General features: G+C 37.6%; 1 protein-coding gene across 4 annotated transcripts in view; it reads left to right on the top strand.

The window, feature by feature from the left end:
• Window positions 1–24,983, top strand: part of THUMPD2 (THUMP domain 2 tRNA and snRNA guanosine methyltransferase) — a 38,294-nt gene that overhangs the window by 7,749 nt on the left and 5,562 nt on the right. For 2 of the 4 annotated variants that reach the window (XM_028117271.1, XM_088026402.1), the window contains exons 2-8: window positions 1,046–1,181; window positions 2,779–3,185; window positions 4,299–4,376; window positions 7,405–7,457; window positions 9,198–9,285; window positions 16,618–16,689; window positions 17,174–17,288. In XM_028117271.1, the coding sequence (XP_027973072.1) occupies window positions 1,046–1,181; window positions 2,779–3,185; window positions 4,299–4,376; window positions 7,405–7,457; window positions 9,198–9,285; window positions 16,618–16,689; window positions 17,174–17,288 (949 nt within the window). The remainder of the gene's footprint in view (window positions 1–1,045; window positions 1,182–2,778; window positions 3,186–4,298; window positions 4,377–7,404; window positions 7,458–9,197; window positions 9,286–16,617; window positions 16,690–17,173; window positions 17,289–24,983) is intronic. The other 2 variants (XM_028117272.1, XM_028117275.1) reach the window with 2 other exon arrangements.

Genomic DNA, 24,983 nt, shown 5'->3' with positions numbered 1-24,983 from the left:
ACTGTCAGTCAGCAAAGCACAGCAAATTTTGCCATGCTGACTTACAGTTAACTTCAGCCAGGCTGTCACTCCCACCTCTGCATCTTGCCCTTTCTTCTGTCAGAAGCTCTCTTCCCAAATCTTACAGGGTTCTTTCCTGAGACTTTTACTAATGATGGCTCCCTATTCAGTGCTACTTTTGTACCTTGTACCTACAGCTTATCAATGCATTTATTATATTAACTTTTTTTGTTTTCATTTGGGTTTAATTCAAGATATTTTCTTATAAATTTTACATTCTAATTTGTATGTCGGTATATAGGTATTAAATTATCATTCATCTTTAGGACATATGCTGGATGCTTCCTGGTAGACCACGAGGTAGGTGTTTAATAAATGCCTGCTAATGATGTTAACCTTGGGCTTGTCATCTGATTTGTCCTAGGAGTACCTGTGTGCATACACACACACACACACACACACACACACACACACACACACACTTTACAAAAGGTGCCATGACATAGATTATGATCTTGGTCACTATGTGACTTCATACAAGTTATTTAACCTATCTAAGCCTCAGTTTCATAAGCTAAGAAATGGGGGTGATAAAATCTACCTTAGAAGGTTGTTTTGGTTTTTTGTTTTTTATATTTTATTTATTTATTTGACAGAGAGAGACACAGCGAGAGAGGGAACACAAGCAGGGGGAGTGGGAGAGGGAGAGGCAGGCTTCCCGTGGAGCAGGGAGCCCGATGAGGGGCTTGATCCCAGGACCCTGGGATCATGACTGGAGCCAAAGGCAGACGTTTAACGACTGAGCCACCCAGGTTCCCCTTTATTTATTTATTTGTTTGTTTGTTTGTGTTTCTAGAAGGTTGTTATAAGGATGAGAGGGAAAATGTATTCAGAGTGCCTAGGAGAGTGTCTGACAAATAGTACATATTTTAGAAATGGTTGTTTTTATTGTCAGGCTAGACACTGTGTTTTAATTCATTAAGAGGGGAAAAGGGAAATGATTCTTACTCTGACACAGGACTACATTAATCTTTTCTGTCTCTAGGTTGAATATATTTCAGGAAAAGTTTTCTTCACCACCTGTTCTGACTTAAATATGCTGAAAAAATTAAAATCTGCAGAAAGATTATTTTTGCTGATTAAAAAGCAGTTTCCACTTAATGTTTCTTCTGTAAGTAAAGGTATGTAGATGCCTGTTGCTTTTACCCCCATGATATATTGTACTCCAAAGTTTTCTGCTTGATAATTAATTTGTACCCATTTCACATTTTTAAGATTCATTCATACCTATGGGGTCATTAATTATGTATTTTTCCATATTTCCTGAATATTATCACCATATTAATCATATTATCAGCTAATTTTGTCTCTTTGCAATCTGCTGCCTATTTTCTGAGCCTTAGTGTCCTAAGTCACATTTCTTCCATTTTAATTATGTTCAGACACCTTATGTAGAGATACATATGGTCAGATGCATTTATTTAGACCCAGGAGCATGTCATAACCCAGAATGCATGGTTTTATAAGTTGATCAAAACTGTCACTTTGTACATTTTAACCAATGAATTATATAATTGGAAAAAATACTATGTAATAAAATCTCCTGCTTAAGGGACCTTAAATTTAAGGTTTTGAATAAATTTATACCCATTTATAAAACATTACAATTAAAGGGGGCTTAAGAGATTCCCTTTCCACTTTCTAATTTTATTTATTTTTTTTAAAGATTTTATTTATTTATTTGACAGAGACACAGCGAGAGAGGGAACACAAGCAGGGGGAGTGGGAGAGGGAGAAGCAGGCCTCCCACTGAGCAGAGAGCCTGATGCGGGGCTCTATCCCAGGACCCTGAGATCGTGACCTGAGCCGAAGGCAGACACTTAATGACTGAGCCACCCAGGCGCCCCTCCACTTTCTAATTTTATAAATATGCTGCTAAAATAATTTAAGGATCTTAATAGAAGCAAGGGTCAGATACTGCTAGACTAGACATTGCCTTAAATTTCATTTTAATTTCTGAGATCATGTAATATTATGGTCTGTACTAAACTGTGTCAATAAAGATACAAATGGCAAGAAGTCAAAACAGGTCAGAAAAGTTATTAAAAAGCAAATCCTAAGGTGTTATACCATGGGGTCAATATAATTTCATCCCAAAATTCCACACATTCTCATCTTTAGAGAATACAGTAATTACTCTTGGGTCACCTTGATGAACTTTGTTCATCAAAAAAAGATTACATTATATTCAGCATGTTGGCAGTCCCTAAGTTATGAATGGGTTGTGTATCTGAAGTATTACTTTATGAAAACTCATTTTATGATGTATGCTAATACTGTATGGTCTAAGATTCAGTATTCATTTCCTCTGTTTCTGAGCTCTGTTTTGCAATGTATTCTGTTTTTTTTTAACTTAGTTTTTATAGGCAAGATGAGCATTATTTCAAAAATCAATATGTACTCTAGGTGTATGCATATATTGAAGGTATAGATATATATTTTCATAGGACAAATGATCTTGCTAAAATATATGATAATTCTATAGAAATTATAAAACAGTTTTGATGTTAAGTATGGAATGTAAGAATGAACTTTGTTTTGCACAATATTCTTATGTTAAATTATATAAATTCCAGGTGAAGGTGAAGTCACTATTCACGTAGCAGTTTAGTAAAACTTATTTTAAAGAAATAAAGGTAATGGAATTACGGGGCGATGAATGTAATAAACTGTCTTTAAGGCTTTTGTATAGGATAAACTGAGATCTTATTTATTTAGGAAAAATATTTAATGAAATGCAAAGACTTGTAAATGATGATCCAGAAAGTTGGATGAGTGCCATTTCAATTTGGAAAAATCTTCTTGAACTTGATGCAAAAAAGGACAAACTTTCTCAAAGAGATGCTAACCCACTAAAGAGAAAAGTAGAAGAAAATGACATCACCAATCCTAAGAAATTAAAAACAGAACAAATGCAAGAGCTACAAGAGAGCAGGCAATGCCAACTGGAAAAGCAAATGGAAGAAGAAACAGTGGAGCAAGATTTTCTCACTAACAGAGAAAAATCTCAAGAAGCATTTCAGAATGATGTAGTGAAAGCAGTTGATACCCCAGACCAGAAGGACTTGACGTTCAGAGTTTCTTGTCGCTGCAGTGGAGCTATTGCAAAGACCTTTACCGGACAGGTATGCTTACCTCCCAGGGTGAAGTTCCGTTTTCTGAAAGAATTAACGACTCTTTAGATTTAAAATGAGATGACAGCCTTTCACAGAATAGATAACTTGGCGAGGCAGATAACTAGGCCTAATTTCATATAATTAAATCTCTTTAAAAATGCATTTTCCTTTTTCAATTTACCTCAGATGCTTAAGAATGATGGTATGCCAGTCCATGTAATGACCTCCTTTTTTTAACTTTCTCCCTCAAAGTTTCCTTAAGCTCATAGATATTCTTTACATTTGGAAATCCTAATATTATTGTCCTAAGCTTTTTGGGTTTCTCTTCCGTTCTGGTTGCTCTACACTACGCGTTGCATGATGATTGTCACCAGGACCCAGACTGCAAAGACGCGAATGCACTCAAAGTCTCAACTATCTAGGGGAGAGTGAACACCACAGTGCCCTTCAAAACTCTGTATCACTTGGCCCTTAGAAAGTTCGGTGATGGGCGCCTGGGTGGGTCAGTCGTTAAGCGTCTGCCTTCGGCTCAGGTCATGATCTCAGGGTCCTGGGATCAAGTCCCACATCGGGCTCCTTGCTCTGCGGGAAGCCTGCCTCTCCCTCTCCCAGTCCCCCTGCTTGTGTTTCTGCTCTCGCTGTCTCTCTCTCTGTCAAATAAATAAATAAAATCTTAAAAAAAAAAAAAAAAGAAAGTTCAGTGATACAAGAGCACAGATCTGGGTCCTTTGGTCAGCCTTAAAATGAGACCCTAAAGATTGAGTATAATGCTGTTGTTCTGGTAATTTGTAAACACATAGGATTGTAGTAGCTCAAATAGTTCATCTTTAACCTTGCATCTGTTTCCTAAAACCCACAATGATCATTTTTATCGATTCATGATCTGGTTATTACAAGAATAGAGATTACACATGAGTAGACATCAATGCCATAGGATATGTTGGGGGTGGGAAAGGTAAAATGCAGCCTTCTTGCCTTCAACAGAAAATGCTTTCGTGTCATATTTTAATATTGTAACCCTAAATTACCATCAGATAGTCTGACTCATACTCTTCATTTTTGCTTACATTTAAATGTAAAATTTTCATTTTTAGTATTTTCTATAACTCTCTGCCTTTTCAGGAAGTAGGAAGAGTAATTGGAATTGCTCTTATGAAACAGTATGGATGGAAAGCAGATTTGAGGAATCCAAATTTAGAGGTACTGAATGTTTGTTTTATTGTATATGCCTGTAACCTAATTGTTTAAAGACAATGTCAACTATCTGTACTGTACTTTTCAGTTTTGCTCTAGAGTTTTTTAAAAAGCATGTTTATATGGATCCAGCAGTCTGTTTTCTCTTTAGCAGTAGAATAGTGCAGATAATTTTGCTAGTACTTTTCACTGTGAAAATGTCTTATCCAAATAAGATGTTTTGGGCTGGAATTGTTTGGTCACAGTTGAGTTTTTAAAAATTTATTATAAGGTCACTATAATACATAACAATCACTAAAATAAAAAATTCTAGCTAATGTTAAAAAAAGAAAATCAATAATATTTTAATAGTGACTTTGTTAGGACTCTGGGATTATGTTTTTCTTTTTTTTCTCTATTTTCAAAATTAATTTAATGAAGTTACATGAGATTTTTCGTTGAAACAAAGTAAAACACTTATATGGCAAAACCAGTGCTAGCTATCAAAAATATTCTTCACAGTGCGCCTGAGTGGCTCAGTCAGTTAAGGGTCCAACTCTTAATTTCTGCTCAGGTCATGATTTCAGGGTCCTCTGTGCTCACCGGTCAGCTTGAGAGTCTTTCCTTCTGCCCCTCCCCCCGCTCACGTGGTTCTCTCTCTCTCTCTGTCAAATAAATAAATCTTGTGTGCGTGTGTATGTGTGTGTATATATGTATTCTTCACTTTTTTAAAAACAATTTGATAATTTTTTTTTAAAGATTTTATTTATTTGGCAGAGAGAGACAGTGAGAGAGGGAACACAAGCAGGGGGTGAGGCAGAGGGAGAGGGAGAAGCAGACTCCCCGCTGAGCCAGGAGCCTAATGCGGTGCTCGATCCCAGGACCCTGGGATCATGACCTGAACTAAAGGCAGACGCTTAACGACTGAGCCACCCAGGCGCCCCGCCGAACTTATTTTTTTTCTAGAGAGAGAGAGAGCACGCACACGTGTGTGCATATGAGTTGGGGGGAGGGGCAGAGGGAGAGGGAGAAGCAGGCTCTTCACTGAGCAGGGAGCCCAATGTGGGGCTCGATCGCAGGACCCCGGGATCATGACCTGAGCCAAAGGCAGACGCTCAACCGACTGAGCCACCCAGGCGCCCCATCTGATAAATTTGACAGGTAGTTTAGTCGTTTTCATGATTCATTGACTCATAAATTTATTCTTCTATAGCTTTGAATGGAGTAATAGCTGGCCATATCAGAACATTTTGTGTTTTTATTTTTCAGTGTTTTCATTTGATATTTTCACTTTTACAAAGTAATGCCTGATGTATGTTCTTCATTACTGTCATGAAAAATATTTTGGGGCGCCTGGGTGGCTCAGATGGTTAAGCCTCTGCCTTCAGCTCAGGTCATGATCTCCAGGTCCTGGGATCCAGCCCCGGGTAGGGCTCCCAGCTCAGCAGGGAGTCTGCTTCTCTCTCTCTCCCTCTGCCTCTCCCCCAGCTTGTGCTCTCTCTGTCTCTCTCTCAAATGAATAAATAAAATCTTAAAAAAGGAAAAAAAATATTTTGACCTCAAGAATGTTTTGACATGAGGATGTCCTCCTTCCATCTCTCCTTTCCAGTTCTCTCCTCTTGTGCTCTGCTGATTCCCATCTCCCCATGTCTCCTTGGCCCCATATCACTGCCTCAAAATTACATTTTTCTCATAGCTTAGTGCCTAAATAAGTATAACTAATTTAATTCCTATCAGCCATTTAGTGTAATTAATAATAGCTATTAACATAATTGTCAACAGTAAAATCACACAGTAAAATTTGTGACCAAAATTAACAGAAGAATCACACCTTAAAATAAATTTTGTTCAGCAAAATTAAGAGAAAAAAATTTTATAGTGGGAGAAGCTAGTCTTAATAACATTTGATATATAAAAATATCAGTGTATCGGGGCGCCTGGGTGGCTCAGATGGTTGGGTGTCTGTCTTAAGCTCAGGTCATGATCTCCAGGTCCTGGGATCAAGCCCCACATCAGGCTCCTGGCTCAGCGGGGAGTTTGCTTCTCCCTCTCCCTCTGCCTCACCCTCTGCTCATGCTCTCTCTCTCTGTATCTCTCTGTCTCAAATGAATAAATAAAATCTTAAAAATATCAGTGTATCTTCTCTTGAGTATCAATTTTAAATAGAAAAGAATCCTAATACTTTTGCTGAAATGAATAATCCAAAACATTGGAAAGTTTAGCTTTGATGATCAAGGATTTAAATTGACTAAATGGAGTTCATTCCAGGTCATTCTTTTCTTAATAAAAATTTGTCAATATTGGAGTAATTCTGATGAAACTATATAGTGAAAATAACCTTGGGGTCAAAGTTAGGGATCAAATGCTCTTGAGGTCAAACAGCAGAGTCAGAATATTCCATAAACCTCATCAGACTATGAAAGTAAGATTCTAACTTTTAAAATTTAATTGAGCTACTAATTATAATTTGAGACATTTAAATCCTCTTTATGACCCAACAAAAGAAGAGTAGTAGAAAGGAAGGAGCTCAGCTACGGATAGTAGAGAGAGAAAAGGTCACCCTTGCTATGGTATCTTTGGCCTGAAGAAGATGTTGTTACCCTGGAAATGTAGCCTGTGACGGTCCTGTGTGACCTCAAGTCTTACTTGAAGTTAGAATTAAGGTGAGTTTAGGAAGTCTTCTCTACCCACAATGCTAAAAAGTCTGATCCAGTTATGATAATTCAGAGAATCTCTGGGAACAAAGAACTCAAGATCTCTTCAGAACATGAGAGTCCATATACCTTCTATACTGAATTATCCTCAGAATCTTTCTATGGAATGTACTAAAAATTTACTTTGTCTCTGCTCGGAAAAAAATATTATGGAACATCTTTCCATATATGATAAACAAGGCCTTAGGTTTTTTTTTTATTAAAATACAGATTATTTAAAAAATAAAAAACAAAGTAAATTTTAAAATAAAACATAGTTTAAAAATGGAAGTTTTCAAATTGTCAGTGCATTTGGTAATGCATTTCCTGTTCTGTTCTAACTTCTCTATTTGTTCTTTCAGATCTTCATACATCTAAATGACATTTACTCTGTGGTGGGAATCCCCGTGTTCAGGTAGGTATTGTTCTCTAAGCTTCATGTTTGTCCCTTAGAGTTTGTAAAAGTAAGAACTTTATGTTCTTACTTATAATATGAAACATCGATATAACAGAGGGGGCTCGAGGCAAAGCATTTGAGTTCTTTACTTGAGCCAGTGTTTTCTTGGTGCTTGATGTTTATGATTTAACCTGGCCAGTTGGAGCTATAAAAGATTTGATTACAATCATTCACTGATTGTGATTCATACTGAAAATTATATCTAATTATTTCTATTATTAAATGATTTTCACAGGCCCTTAGTCTGTTGGCATCTGGAATTTTTATTAAAATAGAAAATACAGCACAGTTCTTAAAATTCACATTTGAACATTCTACAGATTTTATTGCCATTATTCTTTTATTGTGGGAGAGTATTTCCAGTTTTTAAAATCTACTTCAGGTATCTCTCTAATCTTGCAGGGTACTATATGATAATAAATGCAAATGATTCATTTCCTTATTCCAAAATATTTGTTGAACACTTATCATATAACAGGTACTTTTCTGGATGCTCTGGGAAGAAAGAGCTAGTTGGATGAAAATAGTGATTTCCAGTTCCTTGGAAGCATGTAAATGTTGTTCGCATCTTCAAAACATTTTATATGCACGTCCCTGTTTACATAGTGTAATGTGATTTAGATACTCTTTTTCTAGATTGTAGGCATGGAATATTTTTAAAGATTATAAAAATTCAATAGGAATACCCCATTAGTTCTAAGCTCACATTTAGGCATCTGTAAGCCAGGATGTAAAAAAGAATGCTTAAGGTTATTGTAATAGATTTTCTCAAGCTTTCTTGTTCATTGCATTAGAAAGATAGAAATAATATTTTGATAACTTCTATCAAATCTGGAAACACTGATAATAAAAGTGATGAGGTAGAGGATAAAGTATGAAGTGATACATAATGGAGGCCATTGAACTCATTTGGGAGATGTCTGCTTCAGCTCTTCGTTCCATAAATTATTTTAGACAATGCAATGTCATGCTTCATTTCATCTTTTGAGAAAGATGCAAATGAGCAAAGAACAAATTTACAAAAGCAATTTTTTTCTAGGAAACAGATTTCAAGGGTTAGCATCCATTCAGCCCTACTTCCCATAGTACATCCATATCACAGAACAGTATGTTCCTCTTGATGACTCCAGATCAGCAAGAAAAATTCCCATATATTCCATTTGGGAAGGCAGGAAAGTATATTAACATTTGAAAAAGATTTTTTCCACCTATGTGATTAGATTTTTATAAGTCAAACACTTAAGAGTTTAAATTTCAATTGTCCAACAAATTTACCTTTTTTTTTTTTTTAAGATTTTATTTATTTATTTGAGAGAGAGAGAGTATAAGTGGGCAGAGGGAGAGGGAGAAGCAGGCTCCCTGCTGAGCAAGGAGCCCAGCAACAAAAGGCTCTATCCCAGTACACTGGGATCATGACTTGAGCCACGGGCAGGTGCTTAATGGACTGAGCCACCCAGGTGCCCCACAAATTTACCTTTCTGAAATACCACACTGGCTGGTTAGACAAGGTGCCAATTAGATAAGATATTTTGTAATAAGGTTAAAATATTCTGTAACTTAGCAGATACTTAGCTGTATGTTAGATGAATATGTTAAGGTGAGTCACAGATGTGAACAGGTTAACCATTTTTATTTATATCCTGATCTTCTTTACCATACAGTAATACCGGGGGTATCATCAGGTTCTTTTCTTTGTAGGGTTCCTTTAGCCAGCAGAGCTTACATCAAGACAGCAGGCCTGAGATCTACCATAGCATGGGCAATGGCCTCTCTCGCTGAAATTAAGGTAAGGAAAATGTTTGCATTCTTTTTAATAGCAAGGTCCTTTGCATAATCAACTGATTGGTGGACATCTTGGTTGCTTGCTTGCTTTTCCTTTCTTTTTGTTTTTTTTTCCTATCCTTTTCTTTCTCTTTCTGTTGCCTTTACATTTATGAACTGCTACAGCAATATGGTTTTAGATACTGTTGAACTTCTGAGAGTATTTTGGCTACGGAAAAGCTGAGTCCAAAGATAGCTACATTTTTATCATTTCTAATCTTTTATGTCACAATCAGATGGCCTATAAAATCTCTACGTAAATTTTAAGTTTTTCTCTGTGACCAAGATCTGGATCAATTTTTGCAAGTGTTCTGTGGACATAAGAAAATAATTTTATTTTTTAGTCAAGGAATGTCTGCTATATTACTGTTTTACTATCTGTACAATTCTGAAAGAGGTATTTCAAAATTTCATTAGGTTACTATATTTATATTTTTAAGTTTTTGCACTTTTGCTAGTTGTTGCCTTAGCTGCTGTCTAGTTTGGTATATGCACATTTATGTGCATGTTTCATCAGGAGTTGTGCCTTTTTATTGTAACATAAAGTTCTCTTTATCTTGATTAGTGAGTTTAAACTTAAATTTCGTGTCTTACTAATATTTTTATTCCTTTCTTTTTCTTTGCATTTGCTGCATTTCTTTTCCACTGCTTTATTTTCAACTTTGCTTTCAGTATGTTTTTTTACAAACACAACAGCTCTGTTTTTATCCACTCTGATGGTCTCTGTTTTCCAGTGAGAGTTCAGTATTAGGACAGACATACTTGATTATATTCTTCCTATTTTACTCTGTTTATAACTTCTTACACTGTTTCTTGGTTTTATTTTTGCTAGTTTGATCAAGTTACTTGATAATCATTTCATTGCTGTCCTTGAGGTTGGAGATTATACTTTATTGTTCTCTTCTACTAATGGCTCCTGTTCCCAGCTCTCTTGATGAAACACATCGAACTCTGCTGTTTCTTTAAAACAAGATATCAGCTCTTTTCCTCTCTGAAGACACTGTTTTTACCCCCAAGACACTCTAAACGTGCCCTCTTCCCTGTCGTGATGTGGGGCCTCTAGAGTGCTCTTCTTCTTTTCTCCTGACCCACCTTTACCCCTCCCTACAATGAGACCTTTGTAACATTTTTATACCCTTCCACTATCAACCCCCAATGACTAGGTTGGACTAAATTATTTATCATGTGTCAGAATTTCCCTTGAAATATGCCCCTTCTGTTTCAGAAGTTCTTATTTAGCACTTAAGCAGCCTGTCCTTAATCACTAAGCTCTAATTGTGTGTACACGCACGCTTTCTGTAGAGGTACACAGAGACATATCGCAAGGTGTATCACTCCCCATTGTTCTTCACTTTGTCTTTCCCTGTTTGAGGTCTCTGCTCTGGTTTATTTGTTGCTTGATTAAAGTCTTAGTTGTTAAGCATCTGCCTTCGGCTCAGGTCATGATCCCAGGGTCCTGGGATCGAGCCCCGCATCGGGCTCCCTGCTCGGCGGGAAGCCTCCTTCTCCCTCTCCCACTCCCCCTGCTTGTGTTCCCTCTCTCGCTGTCTCTCTCTGTGTCAAATAAATAAAATCTTAAAAAAAAAAAAGTCTTAGGTAATTTCCTCAAATGTAGTATCCAAATAATACACTGTCTGAACTTCCTATATATCCTCAAATTTGTTTTTTATCCTGGCATACATACCCATCTTGGCTGGCTGTAAGAGTCTTGAGTGGCAGTCCCTTTCCCTCAGAGGTCTATAGATGCTGTCCTCTTGCCATTTATTTTCCTGTGTTCTAGATGAACAATACATACCAGTATGATTTTCTTTTTCCTGTATAGCTGCCTGTTCTTGCTGCTGGGAGGCTTGTAAGACTTTTCTCTTTAATCCTCTACAGTTCAGGAGATGGGTTAAATGGGTGATGGGCATTAAGGAGACCGCTTGTTGTGATGAGCACTGGGTGATATATACAAGTGATGAATCACAAAATTCTACTCCTGAAACCAATACTACACTATATGTTAACTAACTTGGATTTAAATAAAATCTTGGAAGGAAAAAAAATTCTCTGAAGTTCAGGAATACTAGCAGGATATACTTACATATGTGTGTTTTCTATTCAGCCCAGAACTTGGTGTATTTGACTGCCTGAGTTCTAATTCTGGCTCCACCACTTACTGACTGGGAAACTTTAGGCAAGATATTTAATATCTCTGTGCCTCAGTTTCTCACTTGCGAGATGAAAATAATAATCTAGGGGGGGCACCTGGGTGGCTCAGTCAGTTAAGCGTCAGACTCTTGATTTTGGCTCAGGTCACAATCTCAGGGTTGTGAAATCGAGGCCCGCATCAGGCTTCACGCTCAGTAATAAGTCGCTTGAGATTCTCTCCCTCCCTCTCCCTCTGTTCCTCCCCCCACCCCAGTATATGCACTCGCTTGCCCTCTAAAATAAATAAATTTTTAAAAAAAAAAAGCTCCTAGGGTCATGTGAGGATTAAGTGAATTAACATTTATTAAGTGATTAGAACAGTACATGGCATATAGAAAGTGTTTAAGTATTAGCTGCTGCTATGGCAATAATAATTATAGTTATAATAATTATTTGGAATATATAATAATTATACAAGTTATCATTTCTCTGGCTCAGGCACTTTCTTTCATTACTTATTTAATTATTATTGCCTCAACTGTTTTTGCTTTAGTGACTTTTTTACCCTACACTACTTTGTTTTCTGCTTCTGAAATTATAAACATGTTAAGCTTCCTGGACCTATCCTCCAAGTTGCTTATCCTTTCTCACATGGTTTCCATCTCTTTATATTTTGGGTCTGCATTTTGAGTTATTCTTGAACATAATCTTCCAAGCCATAACAAGAGTCATAGAGATATGTTCTACTTTATTCATCGGAATTTTTAGCTTAAAAATCATGGTTTTTTAGTTTTGAAAAGTTCTGTGTGTGTGCACGCTACATTTGAATATCTCTAGAAGCTCTTCGTTCTTTTGTTCCAATACTTATCTGTCTCCCCCAGGAGTTCTGTTTCACTAGATGTGTGTTTTCAGTGTTCTGCCTGTTTACTCTCTAGCTACTCATGGACCCGTGCCCTTTGGATGTGCCATTATTTTCTTGGTGGCTCACTGGGACTCAACTGTGGTTATTAAGATATTTTAAATGGCTAAAATCCTATAAATGGTAGAAGGCACATGGATCTCTGGTGCCACTGGGCTTGGCAGTGTAAGGAAAATCTGTCAGCCATGCGGAAGACTTTTCTCTTTCTAGGTGAAAGCTCTTTGATTCACTGGTCTCCCTACAGGTCTGTAGATCTCTGAAGACCAGGTTCTCCCCAGTTCCAATGATTTTCCCCTCTGGGCTCCAGTGCTGGTCTCTAACCCCCCACCCAGCCATGGCTGAGAGGCCCCATACCAGTTCTTTCTTCTGGGACCCGAATGAAGCCCAGGGCTTTCTCTTAGCCCCTAGCTGCCTCTACGTCTGAGCATCACTTGGGCCCAGGGAAGTAAATAGCTTGGAGTTGAGAGAAAGGAAGAAAGCTACTTTAAGATTATCATGTTCCCAGAATCCATGATTTTCTTTTTTATTTGATTTTAATCTTTAGTCCAAATTTCTTTTAGTCTAAGGAGAGTTATGGTTACCAAACTGCCAGTGATCTCACCACAGTTTATATAACTATATAACTATATATATGTGTATATATATACATATTATATAAATATAAATTTATATAACCACCTTATACAAGTTTGAAATGTTACCTTTATCTTGACATAAACATCCATTTGTCAGAAAAGTAGAAAGTAAATTAAAATATCCAAAGCTAATGTTAGTTAAAATGTTTCCTTACTGTGAGTTTGCCTTGTTAGAACCTACAGTAAGAATTGTTTCTCTAAATGTGACCACCAGCATAGGAAGTCTGTTAAAGCATGTAAGAAGTAGCAGGCACAGTTGTTTTGGAGGAGTTTAGTAATTGTTACAGAATTTCTTTTCCTTTAGTGCCCGTGGTTCTTGGTCACGCAGCTTCAAAGAATGAAGAGGTAGACCAGATGAAGAGTGGTGGGCAGCAAAGCAAAGTTTATTGAGAATACAAAGCTTCCAAAGAGGGAGGGGACCCGAAATGTTGCCAGTTTAGATCTAGGGGTTTTTATGGGCTTGTTGGCGGACTGTTTTAATCTGATTAACCCTCCCTGTGCCTGTCACCCAGTCAGGTTTTTGTCATCTACCTATCCCATGAGAAACGGTGGAGGGCTCCTTCCAGCGTGGTGTAAAATCCTTTTAAGGTGGTTTCCTCTTAGGGCAGGGACCCCTTGTCCCTGCCTGCCTTTCTTCCAACTGTCCTTCCTTATAATGACCCACAGTGTACATGATCTCAGTATCCAACCTTGGGTATGCCAGTGCCACTAACAGTGAAATCTAAACATGAGGATGATAGATATTTTTCATGTTTACCACAAATTCTTTTCCTTCCTACATATCCAAACAAGGAAAATCAAGTTCTGTAAGTCTTAGTTATTAATATAAGCATACAGAAATACTTGTCTACTTCTGCCCAGGTACCCAAATGCCATAGCTAGAGAAGGTCTTGTGGTAACATAAAGACATTAAAGATATTTAAGGTCTGATTATACCATGGAGCGTGGACCATGTTGGGGGAAGGAAGAGCACAGTGTTTGACACATATTAAGATCTTAATAAAAATTAGTTCTCATACCATTGTTATTTTTAACTAAATTGTCATTTAGATCATTATTCTTTTTACTTACCACCCCATCATTATTCATTTACATTCCACCCCTTAGACTTTCCGCCCAGGGGAAGATCTCTCTCTCTCTCTCTCTCTCTCTTCTGAAGGACATTATGTTTCTTTCCATTAGGTGCCCTCTGGCTCTGACTGAAACCTGGCTGTCCACTGAGCGCTCTGCTTCCTCTGTAAACATATCAAGGGACCATAGGCCTGGAGGTGGTAGGTGTCTGGCTTGCTCCTCATTGCTCCTTCTGCCCAGAACCTCTCTGTGCGTTTGAAGCACATGCCATGAAATTATCCCAGTCACATGCAGACCTCTCTTCCTATCATTTCTAGGAGAGTACAAACCACTATTCCTGTCATAGTTCTTTATGATCTCGATGTCCACTCTGTAACCTGACCCCTTAGTGTCTTCGTTTCCCTACCTCTAATGATCTACCCTGGTCATACCCTGGACCCTGTCATACCCAGAAGGGTATACCTTCCACAAATCTCTGTTTCAGGAATCCTGCTCTTAGCCTCTTTTTCCGTCCTGTTCAATTCCTCTAGCACACTACCACACAGCTCCTTAACCCCCAGGGCCTCTGGTCATTTGACCTTACCATTGTCCATTACCCACCCCTCCTTCACAGCTTGGATTCTATGTTCTACCATTACAGTCATTTCCTTGCCCACACTTTTCACTCTCTTGCTTCTTATTTGACTTAAATATTGGAATCAGAAAAGAACTTCAACATGTTCTCCTCACCAAATCTACCAACATATTGGAGTCTGTGCCCACATACTTCGCGTTAGCATCATTGCAGTAAGTGAACTGTCCTTGTTTCACTCCAGTACTTGCTTCCTGGATTCTATTACCTCATGCCTACTTCAGGACTTTTCTCTCTACTACACATTCCCAACAGCATGTACCCTTGATTTAATATCTTGCAATTTAAGAAAATAACCCGTTCCTGAACCCACATGCTCCTTCTCTGCTTCCCTTTACAGAAAAACTCTTAAAAATAGTTGTCCATATTTGGTGTCGCTACTTCCTCTCTTCCCCTTCTCTCTTGTGCCCACTTCCATCAGGCTGTCATCCCCAGCACTCCACTGACACTGCTCATCTTACTTACCTATTAGCACTTTGATACTGTCATCACTCTCCTTCCTGAAATGTTCTTTTCCACATTTTTTTGGAACACCACTCTAGTTCTCCTCCTACATGAGTATGTGCTGCTGTCAGTATGCATTGCTGAATCTTCATCTACCAACGTCTATACTTAGGAGATCACCAGGGTCCAACCCATAGACTTTTCTTTTTTAACTTCTCTCACTTTCTGGATGACTCATCTAGTTCTGATGCTTTAAATATCATTTATGACTAACACTGAGTGTTCCCAACTTTATATCTGTAGCCTGAACCTCTCCCCTGAACTCCAGACCCGTACGTTCAACAAATCACTTGACGTCCATACTTGGTCTAAGAGGCATTTCAAAATTAACATGTCCAGAACTATATTCTTGTCCTCTTCGAAGCTTCTCCTTCCCATCTCTTCCCATCTCAGTAACAGGAAACTCTTCCAGTTGCTCAGGTCAAAAACTTCAGTCATTTCTGATTATTGTCATTCTTTAACATTCTACGTCCAGTCCATTGGCTCCACCTTTAAAATATATCTAGAAGCTAACCAGTTCTTACCACTTTTACCAAAACCACTCTTAATTCAAGTCACCATCATCTCTTGCCTACTTCCCCTAACTAGCCTCCCTGTTAACACCCTTACCTTTTTCTGGTCTATTCTCAGCAGAGCAACCAGAGTGATCCATCTGAAGTGTAAATGTCATGTTACTCGTCTCCTCAGAACCCTCCAATAGTTTCCCATTCTTCAGAATAGAACCAGAATCCTTGCAGTACCTACAAGATGTGACAAAATGTGACTCCCCCAGAATGGGAGTAATTCCTTTTTTCTCCAAGTTTCCTGTTTTCCCAGGTACAAGTAAGATTACACTTTCCTGGCCCCTTCAAATTGTGTGTGTTGTGTGACTAACGTGCTTCAGCCAGTTAAATGGCAGTGGAAGTGATGTGTCTCACTTCCAGATGGCACCTTTAAGAGCCACTACACCATTTGTCATGCTTTCCTTTCCCCTCTGCCACAGTCATGGCAGTGCTCTGGGTGGTGACCACTTCATGAGCCTGGCTTCCAAAGTAAGAAGCAGAAGCCCCAGATGCCCTACTGTGGGGATGTAGCATTAGCTATATATTGTTTTCAACCTCTAAGATGCAGGGATTGTTCCTATGTGTAGCACAACCCAGTGCATCTTGAGACTCTCCCAGCTACCTCTCATGTGAACACCACATTTTCTCTCACACTCACTGTACTTTGGCCACACCAGGGACCTTCCTAATCTTCATACATGCCGAGCATACACCTGCCTTATTGGCTTTAACCACCAGAAATTCCTAATAAAGCATAAAAAGCAATCATTATTCTTGAAATATGGATTCCTCAAGTTTTAGGTGTCTTCTATAATACATATTTGTGATAGGCTGAATAATACCAAATCAATATTTCTGTCTGTAGGCTGGTGCATTTGTTTTAGATCCAATGTGTGGACTTGGAACGATACTTTTGGAAGCTGCTAAAGAATGGCCAGTAAGTTCTGAAGTTTGATGAACCAAGCAGTATATTTACTTTAATCATTATATGTATAGTCACTTCCCAGTTATTTACAAGTAGATTGTCTTTTTAGGATTATTAGCTTTGATTACATGAGTTACTATTTACTGTTGTCAAAATGGATTATGATGGGTTAATTAAATTGCTTAAAATACTATGATTAAATTTAGGAAAATGTGAGCAGTTTCAGTGGTTAGTCATGACAGATTACGCTAATCCCCAAATTCTTTAGACATTTGCTATTGTAAAATATGGATAGTTTTTAAAAATTAACAAATCCTTCTCGTTTTTTGCTATTGAATATCATTTTAAAGAAATACTGTAAATTTGTTTTAACCTGAATTAACAAATCTATTAAATTCATTTTAATTATTTGAGAAGAAGCAAGTAGGTTTTCTTAACTACATAAAGTGTCCGGTAGTTTAATTCATACTTAAAATATGACTTTCTTTCCTCATAGGATGTGTATTATGTGGGTGCTGACGTCAGTGACTCACAGTTACTAGGTGCATGTGATAATCTGAAAGCTGCAGGCCTTCAGGATAAAATTGAGTTACTTAAAGTTTCTGTTATAGGTAAGATATTAAAAATGCAAACATTTGGGAAAATGAACATGTAAATATATTTAGAATCATAATATTAAACAAAATTCACTTTCCATATATAAAGGTTGACTTGTTCATATCCTATAATGTATCTGTGGGACTAATCCTTGATTTATTTCCAATAGTATAATTATAACTTATTTTTCAAAAGATTCAGTATTAGTAACAACATTTATTCAGTCTCCCTAAGCATTTAAGTGAAAATACCTTTTTAAGATGTTTGTTGTATCTGAACCATTTCTCACATCATAATCAGGGATCACTTAATATAGGCATAAAATAAAGAGGACAGTATAATAATAATAATAAAACTGCACATTTCTTTCAGATAAACTGAAATGTTCTGATTTATCTTGCCTTTCCCTTGCCTCACATTTGACAGTATTCCTGTGGCATATAGGAGTGAGGCAACCAACCACCCCTGTTTGCTAAAGCAGTACTTCCAATGCTAAAACTGGAACGCCTGGGGCAAACCAGACAGTTGGTCACCCTGTGAGGTAGAGGGAAGCCTTTTACTGATGGGGGATCAGCAATAACAAACATGACTAGAAATCAACTCTGCTCAGTCCAATCAAAATAATATTTACATAAGACCCATGGTATTTAGACCACTTTAGACAAGCCTCACATTCCTTATTTCTTTCCTTTCCTCTAGTACATCTTTCTCCCTTAAAAACCGAGCACATTTAATTCCAGCTAAGAAAATGGTATTCTCTTGACAACAGTGTAAATAGGTAGTAGATGGTCCCAGTGTTAAACCTATAATCTGGAGGAACAAAATGATTTTTTTTTAATTTTTTATTGTAGTAGAAAAGTAGTAGAGTATCAAGAAGAAAATATTAGGGTGACTTATGCATAAATACATAATAAAGCAGCCCCATTTTTAAAGATTTTTTATTTATTTTTGTGAGAGAGAGAGAATGTGAGTGTGCGCTCACAAGCGGGGGTGGAGAGTGGGGGAGGCAGAGGGGTAAACAGACTCCATGCGGGACTCGATCCCAGGACCCTGGGATCATCACCTGAGCCGAAGGCAGACGCTTAACCAACTGAGCCACCCAGGCGCCCCTCTGTCAAGGTTTTTAATGGGACTCTGTGCATAAGACACAGGTTTCTAGAGGAAACCAATGGATGATGAGGCTGAAATCAGCTTTCATGAACTCTAATTTCTTTCAGAAAGTTGTTTTGGGGGGACTTTCAAGAAGACTGGGATGGCTTCCTCAGCTATTGCAGAGTAGTTGTTTTTCAAACCCTTCACAATCTCCAGAGTGCCTCTGAGGTGTCAGGAAGGAAATACCCAGAGGTCTGTCTGACCTCTGCCACGCTTCCAACTCCATTTTTATCTATTTTCGTGTGGGGGGCATTTTCCATAAGATTTCACTTAAAGTGAAAAAACAAAAACAAGCAAAGGGGTTCAATTGTTGTTGTTGTTGTTTTTTTAAGTGTTGAAAACAAACGGTTCTCCATGGCACCAAGTAGGCAAATAAAGGAAGGATCATTCTAAGTGCCATGTTAAGAATAGATGATAGCAGGGAGGATGGAAACAGGAAACAAAGAAACTAGTTAAGGCTATCGCAATAATCCAGTCAGAAATGAGGGGGCTTGGGCCCGAGTGCTATTCATGGAGGTGTTGAGGAGAGGTCAGATACTTAATTTTTGAAGGTAGAACGAGTAGGATTTATTGTTGGGTTGAATGTGGCATGTGAGAAAAAGACCAAGAATGACTCAACTTCCTGGCTTGAGCAGCTAGAGGGTGGGGTTGCCGTTCACTGAGTCGGGAAAACTGCTGGGGAACAAGTTGGAGTTCTGGGGCCTAAGTTCCACGTGATCGTGAGGCACAAAGTGGAGAAGGTGGCAAGTTAGTAGCCCCATACCCAAATCTGGAGTGTAGGGGCGAAGTGAGGCATCGTCAGTATAGGTAACATTTAAATCCAGATCACCTAGGAAATGAGTACAGAGAGAGAAGGGAAAGAGGCCTGGGGGTGAGGAGAGCACTTGAGAATCAAAGTTGTGCTAGCTTACCCCAGACCAGCGGCAGCCAGCAGGGCACGTTTCCCTAAACCATTGTTGAGGCTAGATAGTATCATCTTACTGCAGGATTGCAGTCTGGAAAACTAGAAATTTGATACATTTTTCAAACTTTTCCTCAATTACTAGTGAGATAAAACATTTTTCACATTATGTCATTTGTAGATTGTTCTTTTCTGTATTGTTCTCAGAGTAACTTTCTGGAGGAAAGAATAAACCATCTATTTTAAATTGTTTCATCATCCTAACCTTTTAACATTAAATTTCAGCCTAGAGGGAAACATATATATCTTGTGTACATAGGGCCCAGTATTAACTGTCTAATAATTAGCCCTTCATTACACATCTTTACTTTAGAGGTGGACATTCGGTTTCACCTTTAAAAGCTTTAATCATAAACACAATTTAGAATGTTGAGACCCATGAATCAGTCCCTTGTTCAACACTGACAGGTGTGAGGATCTCACGCCTTTTTTACTATAGTAAGAGCACGCAGAGACTTCAGGGTCAAACAGACCGAGTATAAATCCTGGCTCCACCATTGTTTCTCCAGTGTGTGGCCTTCAGCAAAATCCTGGACCTCTGTGTTTTGTCGTCTACAGTATGAAGATAATCCCTGCTTCATAGAGCCTGTGGTGGAGATTTATCACATAAGCACGTTGAGTACATTGCCTAACACACAGCACGGTTAAAGACCTCTGTAAATGTGGATATGTCTAGGAATTTAGTAATACTCCCATCGCAGTTTGTTTCTGCGGAATCACAGTCTTTGTTCTCTTTGTGTGCTTTAATGACTGTATTTTTTCTACTTTTTTGGTAAGGTTTACTTTGTAACTTTCTACTGGTATAAAAGGAGATGATCCTTTAATATGGAGAAATTGCTTGTGTTTATTCCTAAGTTTTAATTATCATGAAGTTTGGAACCAGATGAGTATTATGTTACAGGCTATCTTAGGAACTAATTAGTCATTGGTTAGGCTTTGTTTTTTGTTAATCCACAGATATATATACATTCCTAGGATAAGATAGAGAGCTGTCATATATACAGATTTGAGCAAAAGAAATACATGTATAAGTTAAAATGACAAAATTGTTGACAGGTGAAAAAAGGAATGTTTTCACTTCCAATTAGACATTATATAGTCTGTCACACATTACTTCGGTGAGAGTTTATAACAAGCTTATTGTTAACAGCTGTGCTTTGTTCTCAGGTGTCATTCATTTCAACCCTTGAAGGAGTAAAGCATCCTTTTTTCAGTACACCCAGAAGCTGCCCATAATGTGGTGGTTGCATTTTCTTTCATATCAGTGTGAGTTTTTCTCCAGTATCCATCCTGCCTTGCTGGCCTGGGCCCTGGTGCTCCAGCCACATGTCTTGTGGCCCGTGCCGTGTTACGCAAGACTTACGAAGCTGCCAAGCTGCCCATTTGGGGAATCGAGGAAATGTGGGAAGTGATGGGTTAGGTGTATGTGGAGTATGTGGAAATAGGGAATAAGAAGCTTACCACAGAGAGTTGAGTGTTTTTTGGTATAATGGCTTTATAGTTTGTTGTATGGTACTAATCCTTTTTAATTATTTGATAACACTTGTATTCTGTAACGAACTCAGCAGTAATAAGTTTTTTAAAGCACATGTTTAATGAGAAAGTTAATACAGAGTTTCCATTTCTCAAGAAAGCTGATGAACACATTACTTAAGTAAAATGTTTGTTGACATTTATCATCCACTGTGAGGGCCATGGTGATATCACTGATCAAATGAAACAGATCTGTTTATAGGAGCATCTAGCATTTACTCCAAAACATAATAGTTATTTTAAGGAGACTGAGCCCAAAGACAGCTATTTATCAAAGGCAGCTAAAGAAAATGTATTTAACTCTCATTCTGTGAAGCATGACTTTTCATTTAGATCAAATGACTATTCTAAATTAATTTTGCTCAGTTTCAATTCCAAGTCTTCTTATGTACATAAACAAAATGAAGCTATAGCTATTAAATTGTTGGTTCCATTAGTAGACTTTTGCAGACAGTTAAATTTTGCCAGGTTTGCATCAGTGTTATCAGAAGCTTCAAAAAGAAAATGCATTATCTCTTCCAGTGGTGGTTTAGCTTGTCTTTTTCCCAGTTCTTAGAAATTTAGGAAGTTTTTTCTGTCAAAGATAACATCTTTCATAATTGTGAGTGCTCCTGTAAATTGAGCTCAGAACTGCATGTGTGTCTGTTTATGCAGTATTTAGTGGTAATTAATATTCTACTAACGAAATCTATGAAGCAGAAATGTACATGGAATTAGGCGTGGTACCCACATAATTCATAATTATCTTCAAACAAGCTCTGATATTCTATAAATGAAATAGAAACTTAAGTTATCAAGATAATAAACTTTCCAAGAAACATTTTTTTAAATATATATTGAGTAAATGACCTGCAAACTATTTGTGATGAAGATGGTTGCCAAAAAAAAAAAAAAAAAAATCTTCAACATAACAGAACACATTTTATTTCCTTGCCCATCATCAGATGGGTTTAAAAATTTTTAAGCCTTCAAAGAATGGCTTTGTGGATTGGCCAGAGTATTCTACAATTGTCCTATAAACATTTTCTTAAATAAACCAATAGGCTTATTGAGGTTGCATTTTTCAAAAAATCCATTGGAAATCTGTAATCAAAGAATTTAACAAATGTAATGCCCCAAAACTTAAGTTTTTGCGATTTTTGATGAATTGCAGTTATGAAAAACATTAAAATCCCTGAAAACACCAAGGAAGAAATGAACAAATTAAAACTGAGAGCTCAATAATGCACAACATTTAATTCTGAAATTCTGTAAATACACCTTTGATATCTTATAGGAAGAATCTTCTAGTGGCTTTCTTTAATTGGATAAATGTATATTCTAGAATGGAATGGAATCAAATTGAGAAGAGCTTAGATTCTGCAGCCTCTACACGTGGTAAACCAATTAAAAGAACAGTAGAGACAATTTATTTGAGCTTTGTGTTGTGAAAATGTTTGTCAAAGGCACTCTAAATGGAGATACTCTAAATGGAGGGCTGAAATATTTACACTCTCCTTATGAAAGAAATAGAATTGGGAGTATCCTCCAGTTAGCAGAATTTGCTCTGAGCTCTACTGTTACTTCAGAACCTGTAAAGAAAGTATTTTCTCAAATAAAAATATTAGAGTCTACAGAGAAGTTTATTAACCATAAAAGTGAAACTTTGAAGAGTATTACAGGCAATTTTATGAGAAAATTTGAAGTTCCTACTTAAAAAAAAATACTGCATTCTTTAGAAAAATATGATGACATGGGATTAGAGACTGATACATCGTTCCAATTTTAGTATATGTGCTGCAGAAGTGAGCACAAGAGACTGATACATCCAAGAAACTAATCAGCATAAGAATACAGACCACAAAAAATCATTTTACTTGTTAATTTTAATGTTAAAATAATATCTTAAAAGTTGTGGGGTTTTTTTATTTCAGGGTGCCCAGATATTATTTTTCGGTCCCCTGTAATAACCAATTTGTCAGACAATAAGTATTTCAAAAAGTATGTAATCATCTTGTTCTTGAAAATGCTCCTGTTTGGACTGTATAGTAAAAGGTCGCCAGTTCCAGATGCCAAACTACATTTTGCATATTTAAGACTAATTATGAGCTTCTGGATTAAGATGACAGAGGGAAACTTTATTGAAGGATTTGTATTCTCCTGCACTTATTGAAATAAGAAAAGGAATAGTAAAAAATAGAAGGAAAAAAATCAGCAGCAACAATCAAACAAAGAAAGGGCATAATCTATATGCAATAAAGATAAAAATCTGGCCACAATGGAAAGAAACAGGAAGTTATAGAGCAGTATAGTCAATAGAATAGTGGCTCTTAAGGTTATTGACACCAAGTGTGGCCCCAAAAATATACCCATCCAAAATGTCATTTTAGTACAAAGACATTTTCAAATATAAAAAAGTTCAGGCGGGGTGCCTGGGTGGCTCAGCTGGTTAAGAGTCCAACTCTTGGTTTCGGTTCAGGTCATGATCTCAGGATGGTGAGATCAACACAGAGTCTACTTAAGATTCTCTCCCTCCCCACCCCCATCCGCCGTACCCCCCCCAACTCACAAACGTGCTCTCTGACTCTCTCTCTAAAAATAAAATAAGTAAAATCTTTAAAAATAAAAAGTTCAGGCATCATTTCACTAATAAATCCTTTAGGGGAAAATTTTAATAAAATGCAAACATCTAAGAGATAAATCAACTGAAGAATAGAGAAAGCAAGACAAAGTGATTGGTTATGAGGACTGAATCAACTTGAATATACAACTGATTTTAAACAAAGTATGAGAATTACAGATACAGGACAGAATACGAATGTGATAAATCTGGACAGTGGAAAGAATGTTCAAACAGTATGTTTGAACAGTTCAACAGAACAAACAGTTCAAACATGAGGAAAAAAAATAGAAAGGTGTGCCCAATTTTGTGGAAGACCTCAATTTATTTAGTCATTTGTCTAAATATATGCACAAAAGGGTATCTTGAAGGCTTTTAAAATGTATTGGAAGAAAATATATTAGGGCCATAATCCTGAGTTTTAAGCAGTTCTTACCCATTTTTCTCCTGGAAGGAAGGAGAAATAGAGCAGCTCTTTTGTTCAAGACACACCAGTACGTTAAATTTTTTTCATCTTCTTGAATCATCCTGCTGAGTTGTAAAAAGATGATTTTTACATTTTTGAGCTATGTTTCTATTTCAGAATTTTATCTCCTTAGTTACAGGCAAACTCTTTGTTCGCAGGCAGTTCAAAAGCATTTAATAATTTAAAAGATTTTACTGTGTTGAAAATCATGGTCAGGTGCTCCTGATTTCAGGAGTTTCCTCACCAGAAACCCTGGAGGTGGGGCCAACAGCCTTTGTTTCACCAGCCCTTCCTTCGATTCTGAAACACACTAGACAGTAGGTTTGGGATGAAGGGGGAGAGGATTTGCATTTGTACTTCCTAGGAGACACTGCTGCTGCTGGCAGCCCCTGATGACTCTGCCCGGGAGATACTGTGGCCCTGAGAACCACTGTGGGAGGAAAGGAGTAGGAAAGAGGCCCGTCTGGAAGCCCTTGCCCCGCATGGCCTTTGAGGAGTGGGGGGAAGGATGTATTGTGTCCCGCAGAGCTGCTTTGAAGGATTCCGGCCCACTGGTCTCCCCCAGCTGTCACCCGCCTGTACGCCCAGAGAGGACATTGTACATACTAACCACAACAAGACCTAACCGTAATTGAGTGCTCACTCTGTGTCAGGCACCGTTCTAAATGCTTTCCATAAATGACCTCACTTGTAAACTTCAGAGATAGGTACTCTTATCACTTTACAGATGAGGAAACTAACACAGTAATTTCCCAAAGTCCCCTAGTTAGTGGCAGAGCCAAATGAAAGCTGTCTGATACCAGGGCCTGCCTGCACTCTCACACACATCCACAAAAGCTTATTTTATGTTCTACTGGACAGTGCTTAGTTCTAGAACTTTTAGAAAGAACTATTCTGTTAAGTTTGTTCCTTCAACTTCTAAAATTATTTAAAGCAGCTTAGCAAATTATATAATACACAGTAGGAAAGTTGCAAATAAAAAGAGAGACTGACAAGAA

The sequence above is a fragment of the Eumetopias jubatus genome, unplaced genomic scaffold (genome assembly GCF_037043125.1).
Source record: "Eumetopias jubatus isolate StellerSeaLion01/CBP00866 unplaced genomic scaffold, mEumJub1_p1.0 scaffold_9, whole genome shotgun sequence".
Lineage (NCBI taxonomy): Eukaryota > Metazoa > Chordata > Mammalia > Carnivora > Otariidae > Eumetopias > Eumetopias jubatus.
This window is presented reverse-complemented; position numbering and strand designations above follow the sequence as displayed.